This window comes from Scylla paramamosain, chromosome 43, assembly GCF_035594125.1.
Source record: "Scylla paramamosain isolate STU-SP2022 chromosome 43, ASM3559412v1, whole genome shotgun sequence".
Taxonomy (NCBI): domain Eukaryota; kingdom Metazoa; phylum Arthropoda; class Malacostraca; order Decapoda; family Portunidae; genus Scylla; species Scylla paramamosain.
The window spans coordinates 7,296,820-7,312,283 of NC_087193.1; the positions used below are offsets into that span (position 1 = coordinate 7,296,820).

A 15,464-nucleotide genomic window follows, 5' to 3' on the forward strand; every position below is an offset into this window, starting at 1 on the left:
TCACTATCCCTTCTGCCGTCAGTGTCTCACTCATCACAGCTTTCCTGGGGCTCTGCTTTGAGTGGCCTGGCTCTGTTTCTCTCTTTGGTGGTGGAGAACATGCTTGCAGTTGAATATAATTAACACACTTTGAGGATACCTCCTGTCCAATGTAGGTGTTTGCTATCTCACAAATGAAACACAGATTTCAAGTATGGTTGGGTTGCTGCTAGAGCAGGTCCAGCTATAACTGAAGTTAATGAATACATAGATCACAGAGCATCAAAAGGATAATGAATAAAAACTGATACAGAACAGTAATGAACATTACAAAGCCAAGCTGAGCCATTTGCTGATATACACTTACTTTTGATGTCACTGAGTGTGGCAGTGGTGGCAGCAGCAATGGCTGCAGCCCACCCTTCTTCTCACTAAACTGGCATCACCATGTATGACGACAGTAGCAGCAGCTGCAACCCGCCCTTCTCTCACTAAATTGGCATCACTGTGTATGGCGGCAGCAGCAGTCGGCCGCAGCCTGCCCTTCTCACTAAACTGGCATCACCATGTATGGCAGCAGCAGCACAAGCAGCACCGGCCACAACCCACCCTTCTCACTAAACTGGCATTATTGGTGTGGCGGCAGCAACAGCAGCAGCAGCAGCTGCAGCCTGCTCTTTTCCTCACAAAGCTGCCATCATGTGTGTGTGGTGGCAGTGATGGCAGTAGCAGCACACTCATTCACCCAACATTAGTGTTACTCTGCTCTGTGTTACAAATTTTATTGTGGCTTGTTGCAACCCATCCCATGTTAGACCTTAAAATTCCCATGTTTAGAGTATGACATAAGCAAAATGACCCTCTGTGTTAAACTCAAATTATGTTAGAATATTGCACATTAATGGCAACCTGGATGAGAGGGATGTAAAATCCCTCTCATCCAGCATCAACGGGACCGCCAACATGCCGGATACTTGAATATTGCCGGATACTTGAATAGAAGTGAAATTATGTCCACAATCACCACCCTACACTCAGACATCTTACCATAACAAAGATCAGCTGATCGCCGTGCCGCGCGTCGCCACCCGCGCTGCCACCTGCTAAATCACGCCCTTTCTCTTGTAGCATTGGGCCTGTAATTGTGACTCCTTCTGATCTTTTCAAGCTGAACCAATCGTATAACACTTTGTCCATCATTTCACCATGATGATACTGCAGTGTGTGACAATTTTCCGCTGCCTTTGGGGGTGTCGGTGGCGCTTTCGTGTAATCCCGCAACTTTTTCGTTTGGGATTTAATGTCATAAATAGTTGATGAGCCCACACCATATTCCGCCATTAGTTGCTGTCTGCTTTCACCTCTCTCTAATCGTCGACAAATGTCTACCTTCTGCTTAAGTGTAAGCACAACACGCTTCCTCTTTTCTACAACTTTAGGCATGATGAAGGCATCAGGCGATAAACAGTGGACACGCGGCACCGAGTCACTGAGTAAACACAGTGCAGTGAGCCGCGGGTGGCACGAAGCAGTGCGCTCTGGTGGCGAGGGGACAAAGTATGCCTCGCGCGGGAATTTTAATCGATTTTGAGTACAGATTGATTTTTTATTGATTTAAAGGCTCGGGGAAAAATGTGCCGGATACTTGAAGCTGCCGGATACTCAAATGCCGGATGAGAGGGATTTTACTGTATTTCAGTCTTCAGTAAAAGTAGGTAACCTACACATAAGCAAAATCATGAGATCCAGGAGTGCAGTCCCAAATATATCTGCAGCACCACCCTTGAAAATTCTAACAGCATACATAACAATGTATTGGAAGTGCAGAATCATTGTTAAGCTATCACAGGAATCACGAAAGCACTCTTGAAAACCTCAATAATTTCCACTAGAGCCTCTTACAAGTTCTTAAGATAGGATGTCAAGATGAATATGGACCTTGGTTAGATCTTTTTGACACACATTGGTGAACATTAAGAGTAAGAACTTGACACAGGAGAAAACTAAACAACCTCATGTCTTATCTCCACAGAGCTTGTGTTTTATGCGTATGATGATGTAAGGATGACGATGAGAGCAAGTGGAAGAAAGTATAAAGCCAAAGCTGGGGGTTCACTTGGAATTCCATCCTCTTTCTCCTACTCTTCCTACTCCACACGAACTTACTTCCCGGAAACATGGCTTTGGCACATCAGTCTTATGAATTCGTTAGTAAAAGTCACTACGTAACAGACTGATCTCTCTCTCTCTCTCTCTCTCTCTCTCTCTCTCTCTCTCTCTCTCTCTCTCTCTCTCTCTCTCAAAAATTTACTTAATGATCCCAGCATGGTGGGTGAGGCATGGAGATCTACTAGCACACACACACACACACACACACACACACACACACACACCTCCTGGTAGACAGAACTGCCTAAAAAAGGTAATGTCACATCTAGCATAATATTTCAGTCGAAAAATCACTAGCAGACAGCCACCTATCACATCCCTAGGTTCTCTTGTTGGTCCCTATGAAAATCTTAACATAAAGTATGCACAAGCAAATTCCTCTATGATTTGTAGACATGAGATGTGGGGCTAGGACATCAGCATTTGAGACAACCATACAGTCCTGCATTTCTTCCCTCCTTTGGAGAAAAATATTCCTATGACTGACCTCCCACTTAGGACTTTGGGAGATCAGTATTTTAAGGTCCCTTCTTCAGACAAAATATGCCTGTGACCACCCTCCCATTCAAGACTTTGGGACATCAGTATTGAAGATAACCATAATCATGCATTGCTTTCTGCTTCAGACAAAATATTTATGTATGACCACCATCCCATTCCTGATAGCCAGCACCTATGTGGGACCTGGTTACCTCACACCATGGAAGGGATGTGATTTACAGCCGACAGATTCATCTTTGTCGCTGAAAAAAAAAACACCCATGAGAACCTAATGAGAATTTATTTAGCATTTCTGTAGCTCCTGTTATTTTTTTATCTGAAACAACAGTGATTTCCAAAGTTTCCTGCTCCACTTCCCATTTTGTTTTAATACAGTTTGGCCCCCAAAAGAAACAAAATGTGCTGTTTGGCCTAAAATGATAGTGATAAGTGTACACACTCTTATTTATGTTACAGGTCATGAAATCTGCTAAGTTTTTAAATAGCACTGGAATTAATACATCTATAGTTGTCTTATTTTCTTCTTTAATTTCATCTTCATTATGACATGTTGCACTGCATGTATAGTTAAGATGTTCATTACTTTTTTCTTTTTTAATTTCCCTAAAATATTTCTCAGCTATCAATTTCATCCATTCCTTGTCTGTGCAGTCCTGGTCTGAAGGACAGCTGTCATGATTGAATGAACAATGTCATCCATTGTGAAACAGTGAAAAATCAATGTTATAAATTTGGGAAGTGGGCGTGACAGGAGAATGAACACAGATCTGAAAGGTGGGATGGACAGGCCTTAACTGACTGGACCACAAGGCACCACAGGCTGTCCAGGTCTGTCTCGTGTTACCGCATCCCACCATGGCATGACACAGTACCAGGGATAAATTCTGGTCTGCTGTGAGTGTTGTGTTATAAAATTTGGGACTGAAGGAAAACAATGAGCAAAAAAAATGAATGAGGATAATTGTTTGATATTTTTGCCCACCACTGCATTTCTTCAAGTCTCTAAGTATGCATATCTGGTCTTCTGCAAGTGTCGTGTTAATCAAAGAGATTGGGACTGAAGGAAAACTCTGAGCAAAAGAAGAAAATATGGATAATCACTTGACATTTTTGGCCTTAGCTGTATTTCTTGAAGTCCTTCTATACTAAGCCAACCTAAGTATTCATCTATGTTTTTAGTTATGTCTTGCTTGTGGCCTCTGCTTTTCTATGTAATGCTGCTGTGTCGAGTAGTACTGCATCCCCATGCCTAGTCTGTGCTGCATGTTGATGTTTGCTTTACATGTCATGCATCAGTAATAACTGTTTTGAGTTATGTGTCATGCATCAGTGATGATTCGAGTTTTTAGTAAGATTTATGCACAGGTTTACTCAGCATTAATATAACTGTATTTGTAAAACTCATACCACATTTTGAGTTAGAGTCACACACAGAGTTATTTACTTTCCCTAGAACTATATAAGTAAAATCTGGTAAAATGACTAGTCAAAGATGAGAGTGCATAACTTAATGTGTGCAAGATGAATTGCATAATTTTGCAGCAGGAATGTCAGCTAAACAGATAGTAGATAGAAAGACAAATAGTATACTAACCACATTTCACTTCAAATTACCTTGACAAATAATCTTTTGCAAATGATAGCAGATAGCACTGTAGCATGTTGAGAGAGAGAGAGAGAGAGAGAGAGAGAGAGAGAGAGAGAGAGAGAGGAGAGAGAGAGAGAGAGAGAGAGAGAGAGAGAGAGAATACTTTAAACAACACTGACAATCCTTTTGGGTCACGGGAATACTACAGGACAGCCGGGAACAGCAGTCAGCCACTCACTTTGCCACACACCATCACTGAGTGGGTGGGGAAGGCAGTCTGTGTCCACCCAGAGAAGGGCGTAGGGTTGTCTAAGAAAGCCTCCATCACAACCTTCACTCCCTTCTTCATCGACCTCACCTTGCCTCCCTCTGTGCAGCGTGGCGAGATTCTTCCTGTCAAGATATCCGTGTTTAATTATCTGGAGGGTGCACTGCCGGTTAGTGTGTGTGTCTAATCAGTGTGTATCTACTTATGGTTTAAAGAAAATAGGGTCCTGTCTCTGTATTACATTTGATTTGTTGTTATGTTTGGCATGGATGGTTTTAGTAGTGGTCTTGTCTATGTCACTATGTGTGTGTGTGTGTGTGTGTGTGTGTGTGTGTGTGTGTGTGTATCTGTGTGTGTGTGTATCTGTGTGTGTGTGTGTGTGTGTGTGTGTGTGTGTGTGTGTGTGTGTGTGTGTGTGTGTGTGTGTGTGTGTGTGTGTGTGTGTGTGTGTGTGTGTTCTGATGTTTTTCAAGTGTCAATATTGGTCTATTTATTATTTCACTGTTTTTCATCTTTCTTTCCATTCTTTTGACTTTCAGTCCTTCATCTGTCCCACAACCTGTGTTACACTCTCAACAACTCCAACTTGATTTTTCTTTTTGAGTGAACATTTCTGATACACAAAGAGACACTTTCTCCTCCTCTTCCTCCTCTTTCAGCCCCTTTTTTTCTAGGTAAACATTTGTTTCACTACTCTTCCTCCTCCTCCTCTTTCAAGCCCTTTTCTTTTTCTGGGGAAAAGTTTTCTCACACCCATGACCCAAGCTATGGCCACAAGCTACACCCCAAGATCACAACAAACCATCCTTCCCTCAGGTCAAAGTAGTGTTGGCTGAAAGCCCGGAATATGAAATCTTGGAGGATCCTCTGGCCAGCTCTGTCAAGGGTACCGCGTCCTCCTGTATCCCCTCACAAGAGAAGGTTGTACATACTGTCAAGATCCGTCCCAATGCTCTAGGGGATGTGAATTTGACTGTGGAGGCGTTTGTGGATGAGGCATTCCCTGAGGTGTGTGGGTCCGAGTATGTCATTAGTAAGAGGTGAGTGTAATAAGCTGTGGCGGTGTTTGTTAAGTGTGATAAGCTATTGTGATGTTTGTCAAATGATAAATTGTGGAGGTGTTTGTGGATGGGGTATTCCCTGAGGTGTGTGGGTCTGAGTACATCATCAGTAAGAGATGAGTGTACTCAGGCAAACTCCATCCCTCATAGCCTTGAAATCCCATCCCACATAGCCTTGAAACCCTAATCCCACATTGCCTTGGCTATAAAACTCCACCCCACATTACTCCTTGCCCTTAGAATCTGATAAAAAAAAAACATCCCACATATCCATGGCCCTGAAAGCAAATCCCACATTACTCATTATAGAATCTGATTACAAACCCCATCCCACATATCCTTGCCCCGTAAAAACCCATCCCACACACCCTTGTCCCTAAAACATTGCCTGAAGCTGTGTAATTCTTTCAGGGACCACATCATTAAGCCCATCCGTGTTGAGCTTGAAGGATTCCCACAGGAGAAGACCTGGACCAAGTATATGTGTACCAGTGGTGAGTGTTGTGGTGCCAGGGATCAGTAGAGGAAGCAAGAGGTGTTAGATAAGGCATTAGGGGGAGGAATGTAAGCGACTGTTTAGTGAACTGTGTGTTTTTGGTGTATGAGATGTGATGATTCATATTTTTTTTGGTGTGTTAGGGGGAAAATGTAAGGAAGCATTAGATGGTTAATTTTTTTTCTAGGTCAAAGTCATCATCTTGTTTCGCCGTTTCCCTAGAGTGAGGGGTTGGTGCCATTTATGAGTCTCCTCCAGTTTTCTCTGTCCCATCCTTTGTACTTCTGTCAAAATTTCATCCCTCCATCTCACTCACTGCCTTCCCTTCGATCTTCTTCCTCAACTGATTTTCTCCAGGTCTAAGTCATGGGTAGCAAACTCATGGCCCTTCCATTCCACTAGAAAAAACAAGTAAATTTTCCTTCTCCCAACCCATCATTCTTCCTTTCCTGTATGAAAAGTAGCAAATTATCTTCCTCCCACTAAGTCTAGTGTGTCAAACTCATATCCCTTCCATTCCACTTAGAAAACATGACAAACTTAACCTTCCCCCCACCAGATGTTGCCAATGAGGAGCAACAAGTGTCCTGGAGGCTGGAGGCACCCTCAAACATTGTCCCTGACTCAGCAAGAGGATGGATTACTGCTGTGGGAGACCTGCTGGGGCCAACACTTGATGTATGTCTTGGAGATGTGTGTGTGGGGTAGTAAATTACAGGTGTTTGAGGGAAATAGCTTGGTGGGTACTGGTTTATTAGAAAAATAAAGATGGAATTTGGGAGAAATTATCTATTCGGAGAAGTAAAAAGCAGGCATTTGGGAAGAGTTTGCCAGAGAGAGAAAATAGGAAAAGAAAAAAGCTTATTGTTTTGTTCTTGTTAGGATAAGAAAGGATGTTGTGGAAGAGTTTGCCAGAGAGAGAGAGAGAGAGAGAGAGAGAGAGAGAGAGAGAGAGAGAGAGAGAGAGAGAGAGAGAGAGAGAGAGAGAGAGAGAGAGAGAGAGAGAGAGAGAGAGAGAGAGAGAGAGAGAGAGAGAGTGAGAGGAGAGAGAGGTTTTTGTCTTGTTTAGAGAATCATAACCATGACATGAAACAGCTTATTTTTTTCAAATATGAGTAATAATGGCAAAGGGCACCAAAAAATTATATAAAAAGGCCCACTAAAGTGCCAATCCTGAAGTAAAAAAAGCCAAAAAGATTAACACTACCATTCCTTTCCCTCCCTTCCCATTCCATCAGAACCTGGGCTCACTGGTGCGGATGCCATACGGGTGTGGGGAGCAGAACATGATCAACTTTGCACCCAACATCTTTGTCCTGCAGTACTTGGAGGCAGCTGAGAGGACCACCCCAGACATTGCAACAAAGGCCATTGAGTTCATGAAGAGTGGTAAGTGTGTGTGTGTGTGTGTGTGTGTGTGTGTGTGTGTGTGTGTGTGTGTGTGTGTGTGTGTGTGTGTGTGTGTGTGTGTGTGTGTGTGTGTCTTTACCTAGTTGTAGCATACAGGAATAGAGCCATGTCCACACTATCCAATCTGCATATCTACTCTTATCCAACCTTGCTTTGAATTCACTTAGTAATCTTACATGGATCACTACTTTCTGCAACTCATTCAGTGTTTCTACACACCCATAAGATACTTTTTAGTAATTTAGGAATGCAAAAAAAGATCGTGTAAAATAAACATGACATAAGGTTTCCTCTGTCCATCTTCTCTTGTTCATTTATTATACATTGGAATTAAGTGTGTGTGTGTGTGTGTGTGCATGTGCATGCTTACCTATTTACAACTTCTGGTATCACAGCAGCACACACTTCCCACCACATCACCAGGCAGGCCAGAAGTAATCATCAGCATGAATAATCTTTGGTTCCCCAGCCTTGACTTTTCTGAACTACAAGAGTAACTGTGATGATGGCCTGGAAGAGATGCAGATTGTGAGGCAATTTTGACATAACACTAATTTTACATAACAGCGAGTCATGTTTTCACTCAATATATTCAAGTAGCACAGAGGGAAGAAAACTTTGGACTTACATGTGTGATGACAAAGGATGGGTAGGAAACTGGTGACTTCTTGGCATATCTTCTCATACTTCCACACCACTAAATTTCTGGTCTTGTTGCTGTTGGGTCACTTCTTTTCCTTTTGGTCCCTAGAGTGAGGGGTTGGCACCATGTACAAATCTCCCTCAGTTGTTTCTGTCCCTTGCATCTTCCCCTGTGACTCCCATCCTTTGCAATTCTACTGCAATTCCATCCTTCCATCTCACTCTCTGTTTTCCCCATGATTTTCTTCCCTCAACTAGTTTTCTTCAGACTCTTTTAATCATTGATCCACTAATGGTATAGAACTATGTGCCAAATCAGCCATAGCTAAAAAGCTGAATAACCAAGGAGCATGTGCTAGTACAGACTAAACATGACATCACCAGTCCTCCTCATGTGTGCATCTCCAAACTTTCTGATTCATTAAAGGTAGGGAATTGTGCATCAGACCAGCCATAGCCAAGGAGCACTGGTTTAGACAGAATGTGACACCACCAGTCTTGCTTCGTGTGTGTCAACTCCATACATCTAAACCCCACGATTCCCTGAGAGTGCGGAACTGTGTGTCACATCTGCTAAGGAGCCAGATAGCCAAAGAGCCCTGGTATTGACTGAACGTGACATAACCAGTTCTTCTCCACATGTCAACTCCACTTGTCTGAACTCTCAGATTCCAGCAACCCTTATGGGATGCTCACCCCCAAAAAATAGATAAAAGACTGCAAAAATAAGTAAAAAAGAGGGATATTGTACTCACTCAGTATGTGATGTGTATAAGCTCCTGGGAGGAAGGTGTAAGAAGAAGTGGACGTTACCTGTATGAAAAGACGGATGAAAATTCATTAGTATTTTGAGCGATAGAATAAGGTGTGGTCAGTTAATTTATCCATCCACCTATCCATCTGTCTATCCATCTGTTTATCTATCTATCCATCTATCTATCTATTTATAAATCCATAAATTCATCCATCCATCTGTTACTCTGCAGGCTACCAGAGGGAGCTGCGTTACCGCCACCAGGATGGGTCTTTCAGTGCCTTTGGCCCCAGTGATCCCTCAGGCTCCACCTGGCTGACAGCGTTTGTACTTAAGTCCTTTGCCCAGGCCCAGCAGTTCATCCCGGTGAGAGAGAGAGAGAGAGAGAGAGAGAGAGAGAGAGAGAGAGAGAGAGAGAGAGAGAGAGAGAGAGAGAGAGAGAGAGAGAGAGAGAGAGAGAGAGAGAGAGAGAGAGAGAGAGAGAGAGAGAGAGGAGAGAGAGAGAAAACAAAAGAACTATAATGTAAGATTTTCCTAACATCTGCATCTGAGACAAAAACAAAAACACATACACAAAAAAAGGCTAATAACAGCAGATTTTCATATTATCTGCATTCACTGATAAAAAAGATAAAAAAATTATAATGTATGATTTTGAAAGAAAAAACAAAAAAAACAACAAAAAAAAAAAGATAAAAGAAAAAGTTGTGACTGCCAGATTTTCACGCCTATATATATATTATGTGGAGAACTTTGCATCATTCCGTTCCATTTACTTCCATTCCTTCCAGATTGACTCTGGCGACATTGACATGAGTAGGGGACTGGCTGAAGAGAGACCAGATGGAGAATGGTTGCTTCCTGTCTAAGGGCAAAGTCTTCCACAAGTCCATGAAGGTATGTTAAGTAAGGTATTTTCTCTCTCTCTCTCTCTCTCTCTCTCTCTCTCTCTCTCTCTCTCTCTCTCTCTCTCTCTCTCTCTCTCTCTCTCTCTCTCTCTCTCTCTCTCTCTCTCTCTCACTCTCTCCATGCATATTCTCATCTCAAATTCTATGCATCACTCACAAACAGCTCACAACAAATTCACCCTAAACTAAATCACAACTCTAACCTAACCAATGCTAACAACTCTGAACTCATATAATATAACACTAATGACTCAACAATCCAGAATCCCTGTAACTCAATCTACAGAACTGCATCCTTCATCCTTCCTAGAACACAACTCTAACCCATATAACATAATACTAAGAACTCCTAACAATCCTAAACCAACCAAGGCAACACTCACGACCCAACAATTCCTGCAGGGTGGAATTGCGGGCAACGACTCACCAGTGCCCCTGACGGCCTACATCCTCACTGCACTACTGGAGGCTGGGGAGCTTACTGTTAGCAGGCCAATCAGTGAAGCCGCCTTCTGTCTGATCTCCGATAAGAGTGAGGATACCTACACCCTGGCACTCAAGGCCTATGCTCTCGCCCTGGCAGAAGCACCTGAAGCAGCCGGGCTTGTGCTCCAGCTGAGGGCCAAGGCAAAGGTGTCCACAGAGGGCATGTACTGGGAAATTCCATCAGTTAATGGTATGTTTGGGATATGGGTTTCTTTCAGCGTTTTTTTTTTTATGTGCATACTCACACACAGACACACTAATCCATACATATACTCGACACAAAGTCATTCAATAGGCAGGAAGGTGTTGCTTTGTGGGTGTCATGAGGTAGATTAGGTTAGCTGAGAGAGAGGGACACACACGGAGAGACAGAACATATATTGATTTCATTGCAAACTTGAAAGAAGGCAGTTATTTCCCTCTATTAACACCAAATAACTTCCACTAGAATCTGTCAAACCAGAATCATGAAAACACCCTTGAAAATCTGCAGTAAGTTCAAATACAGCCTGATAAATATTCACAAGACACCAAAATCCCTGAAAATATTTAATAGTTAACTCCTACAAGCCCATCACATTAAAACACCACAAATATTTTTTTTTGTTGATGCCTGTGAATATATATTAATCAACTCTTACAAGCCCACTGCATTAAAAAACACTAGTATTGCATCCCTCTCCTCCCTCATCAACACCAGGGAAGAGTGCAGCCGCAGGAGTGGAGACAGCAGCCTATGCTCTCCTAGCCATGGCCACAGTGAGCCCAACAGTATACCTAGCTGACATGCAGAAGGTGGTTAAGTGGATCTCCAGCAAGAGGAACGGACAGGGTGGATTTGTCTCAACTCAGGTAATGATGGTGGTGGTGGTGGAAAAGATGTTAATTTAGCTCTATCAAGCGAGTTTCTTAGTTAGGTGAGTCTGTTCATCGTAATAAAGGCCTGCTTTCTGAAACGTTTTGCTCTCTCACCACAGAAATGATTAGCCATGTTTTCAAGACTGTTTTTTCCTGTTAATAATGTAGAAATCCTGTCAATCTGTCACTGGAACCTCAAAGAGACCCTTAAAAAGCCATCTAACTTCAATTAGAGGCTTTCAAAAGTAGTTCAGGTGCAATGCATAAGTGTTTTGAGAATATGGTCCATCGTCAGTCTGTACATGTAGCTATCACACATTTCTTAACAGTTATAGATAAGGAATCTATCACCTCTTTCACTACTGTTTTGTACATAATTTTCCCTATCACTAAACAATCTGGGAAAGTAGGAAACTCAAACACAGGGCTAGCAAATATCTGTTTAGAGGAAAAGAAGTGAAGAGACTGAGAACAAATGAAGAGATAGGATTGCAAGGGAGTTAATTCGGGCCAATGAGACACAAGGGAAGAAAGACAGGAGAGCAATGCCATTCCATCTTCACCGTTCACAACTCTACCTACTCTCCCCTACAGGACACAGTGGTTGCCCTACAAGCCCTGGCCAAGTGTGAGATGGTGCTTGGCCAGAAACCTGTGGATGTGGCAGTTATTGCATCCTCTACCGACCTGGACCACTCCTTCCGCATCACGGACACCAACAAACTCCTCCTGCAGCGTGTGGACCTGTCCTCCTTTCCCACAACTATCACGGCTGACCTGGCCGGAGACGGGTGTGCGCTGGTGCAGGTGTGTGTGTGTGTGCGTTCTTCTTACCTAGTTCTTACCTAATTGTATTTTTACAGGACTGAGTTAAGCTCATAATTTCCAGTCTTTTAAAGTTAATTTGTTAGTTATGTAGTCTTCTTGCAGTAAAACACAGCAAAACACAATAAACAGAGAAACACAAATGCACCTAAAAAATCACAGCAAATACAATAAACACTACTGATCTCCCAAAAAAAAATAAATAAAAATAAAAACAAATAAAATAAATAAATAAATAAATAAATAAATAAATAAATAAATAAACACCATAAAAATGCAGCAAACATCCCAACAAACATACAGGAAACAGAAAATACAAAGAGAAACACCACAGAAACACAACCATACCATTAAAAACACACAATACACACCAGATTTACTTCTACACCATCTCAGTGACACACTCCTCTCTCCTCAACCACATTCTGTTTTGTCCTCCTTGACACACTCCTTCCTCACGTCCTTCCTCTCTTCATCCCTCAGGGCCGTCCTTCGCTACAACATCCCCGAGGAAGACCCCAGCACAGCCTTCAGCCTCACGACCACCACAGAGACAGCCCGGGACGGACAAATGCCATCACCAAACGAATCAAAGCCCTGTGCCTCTTACACTAAACCGGACCTCAAATCCAACATGGCAGTCATCGAGATCAATCTGGTGTCCGGTTACATCCCCGACAAGAATGATCTGAAGCAGGTGGTGGGCTATGGAACAGGTCTCATCAAGCGGTATGAGGTGGACGGCAGGAAGGTGACATTCTACATTGATGAGTTCTCCCCCCGAGGAGCTATGTGTGGCCTTCAAGGTGACTCGCGAGGTGGATGTGGAGAACCCCAAGCCAGGCACTGTGAAGGTGTATGACTACTACGACCCCAGACGAGTTTGCTAGCATGGTGAGTGAGTGTGTGTGTGTGTGTGTGTGTGTATCTGTGTGTGTGTGTGTGTGTGTGTGTGTGTGTGTGTGTGTGTGTGTGTGTCTAGTATCAGCATATCTTTCCTTTAGGGTCTGGCATATCAGTGAGTCTTTTTTTCTTCCTTTTAGTTGTCATAGGCCAGTGTTCCTCCATTTAAATTTATACAATGAAATCAATATACATTCCCTCTCTGTCTCCATTTGTATCTCCATTAATCTAACCTAACCTAATCACCCCCACAGAGCTACACCTTCCCACCCAATTGAGGAGTGTGAGTCGGGTTCTGATGTGGCTGCCGGGGTCGAGGACTTGGTGGTCAACCCTGCAGACATTGCATACGACTATGATTATGGTTCTTTTTAAACACTGGGGCCCTCAGAGAATAGCTAGGGGGGACGTAGTGGTGTGAGGAACTTGCTGATGTCTTTGGGCTGCTGTCACAGTAGATCAACCTTCAACAACTTAGTCATCTGTGCCTTGCTCAGTCTCACCCTTACAAGCATGTACTCTTTCACTGCTTAATTATCTCTTAAGTCTTCATCTCTTTTAATGGATCTTCCTTTCTATATATGGTACTCTTTGTCTCTCCTACTAACACACCCGCAATGCCTCTGTCTCATCGCATTACAAGTGTGTCAGCTTTCCCTAAAGTTTTCCTCTCTTTCTATTCCAGCTTTCTACTCTTAATTTTCATTTTTTCCTCTCCCTCTTTTTCCCCTATTCCTTCACTTTACTCTCATATTCTCCTTTTTGTAGCCCTCCTCCACATCCTCCTTTTCTTTCACTGCATTTACTAATCTTCTCTTAATTCTTCCTCTTTTTCCTCCTCCATCTGTCTTTCTTTGCTCTCTCCTCCTCTAATCTACTTTCATGTCCTCTTTTGTAGCACTTCTCCTGTTCCACCTCCTACTGTTCATCTTGACTCATTCAGCTCCTGTGGCTTTGAAAAACAGTCCTGATGAGAGAACAAAACAGAACAGACACAAACTACCCGATAAGTGTGCAAAGTAACTTTCCTCATGTACTATACAAACTGAACCAACAAATTAAGAGCCACATTCTGAAACCTGCATCTTCACTACTTCCAAAAAGACTCTAATTGAAGTGGTATGGATTTTTAAGGGTGTTTTTATGGTTCTAGTGTGGAGATTTCTACATTATTAACTGGAGAAACACTCTTGAGAACTAAGCTAATCATCTCTGTGGCCTTTCAAAGAGGTTGTGGTGTGAGAACAAAGCATTTCTGAATATGGGCCTGTAGAAGAGGGCATTGGACAAACCCACAACAAAAACACACACAATACATGCCCATACTCCAGTCACGCTGATGTTAGTTAAGGATTAAGTTTATTTTACCATTCTCAGTTCTTGTGATACATACAGAACCATTGCCATTGTAAGCACTTCTTGTTGTTATCTACGTACTGTGTGACATTAAAACAGATTTCTGGACGTTCACCTGAGTTTTTCTCTCTTTTTAAAGTAGTTATACCTGTTGAAATTTGGCAATAGCGCTTTTATGGAAGACGGGAGCTGACCTCGGGCAACAAAAAGAAAGGAAAAAAGGCTTATTTGAAAAAAAAAAAAGGGGGGCTGAGAAAAAAAAGTCTAGTGACAAAGAAAAGAGATACTACATGACTGGATTGATAGATGAACAGATAAATGGATAGATAGACAGAGTTTCAGAGGACAGGAATGGCAAGAGAGAAAGCTTTGTTGATTGACAGACAGATGGAGGGATGGATAGATAGATAGATAAACAGGTAGATGGATGGATGGATAGCTTAATGAATAGATAGATGAATAGATAAATGGACAGATAGAGAGGGTTTCAAAGGACGAGTGCCAAGAGAGAGAATGCTTTGTTAAGTGCGCTCTCTCTCTCTCTCTCTCTCTCTCTCTCTCTCTCTCTCTCTCTCTCTCTCTCTCTCTCTCTCTCTCTCTCATAAATTTTAAGAAAGGACAAATAAGGTTTAGCAAAAATTGCTTTACCTGTAAACGAGAGAGAGAGAGAGAGAGAGAGAGAGAGAGAGAGAGAGAGAGAGAGAGAGAGAGAGAGAGAGAGAGAGAGAGAGAGAGAGAGAGAGAGAGAGAGAGAGAGAGAGAGAGAGGTTACTATGCAAAAACAAATCAATTTATGAAGTAGAAGCGTTCGAGGAGGAGGAGGAGGATGAATGGAACAGGGAATAAAAAAAGATAATACTGCTGTTCTTTGCTCTTGATAACCCTCCTCTTCTTCCTTCTCCTCCTCCTCTTCCTCATATTCACACAATTTCCTGTCAGGTCTTCTCTTCCTCCTCCTCTGTTCCCTTTTTAAAGATATCCAGTTTCTGACACGCTCTCTTCCTCTTCCTCCTTATGAAACTAAAGCAATATATATACGAGTATATATATATATATATATATATATATATATATATATATATATATATAACACGGTTGACTAGCACCACCATCACCATCACTACCATCACCACTATTACCACCATCACTATCACCACCACAACCACTACCGCTTGCATATGGTCAAGAGAGAGAGAGAGAGAGAGAGAGAGAGAGAGAGAGAGAGAGAGAGAGAGAGAGAGAGAGAGAGAGAGAGAGAGA

General features: G+C 42.4%; 1 protein-coding gene and 1 long non-coding RNA gene across 2 annotated transcripts in view; one reads left to right on the plus strand and one right to left on the minus strand.

Annotated features, from left to right (window-relative positions):
* Positions 1–14,318, plus strand: part of LOC135093480 (alpha-2-macroglobulin-like protein 1) — a 34,171-nt gene extending 19,853 nt beyond the window's left edge. The window contains 16 exon segments of the mRNA XM_063992760.1: positions 4,446–4,674; positions 5,322–5,545; positions 5,978–6,060; positions 6,622–6,740; positions 7,301–7,451; positions 9,101–9,234; positions 9,660–9,689; positions 9,691–9,765; positions 10,179–10,452; positions 10,963–11,114; positions 11,715–11,926; positions 12,429–12,723; positions 12,725–12,817; positions 12,819–12,839; positions 13,103–13,123; positions 13,125–14,318. Of these exon segments, the coding sequence (XP_063848830.1) occupies positions 4,446–4,674; positions 5,322–5,545; positions 5,978–6,060; positions 6,622–6,740; positions 7,301–7,451; positions 9,101–9,234; positions 9,660–9,689; positions 9,691–9,765; positions 10,179–10,452; positions 10,963–11,114; positions 11,715–11,926; positions 12,429–12,723; positions 12,725–12,817; positions 12,819–12,839; positions 13,103–13,123; positions 13,125–13,223 (2,212 nt within the window). The 3' untranslated portion in view covers positions 13,224–14,318.
* LOC135093481 (uncharacterized) overlaps positions 7,986–15,464 on the minus strand; it is a 57,455-nt gene continuing 49,976 nt past the window's right edge. Inside the window, exons 2-3 of the long non-coding RNA XR_010263392.1 lie at positions 8,870–8,927; positions 7,986–8,219 (exon numbers count right to left, since the gene is read on the minus strand). This is a non-coding gene — a long non-coding RNA (uncharacterized LOC135093481). The remainder of the gene's footprint in view (positions 8,220–8,869; positions 8,928–15,464) is intronic.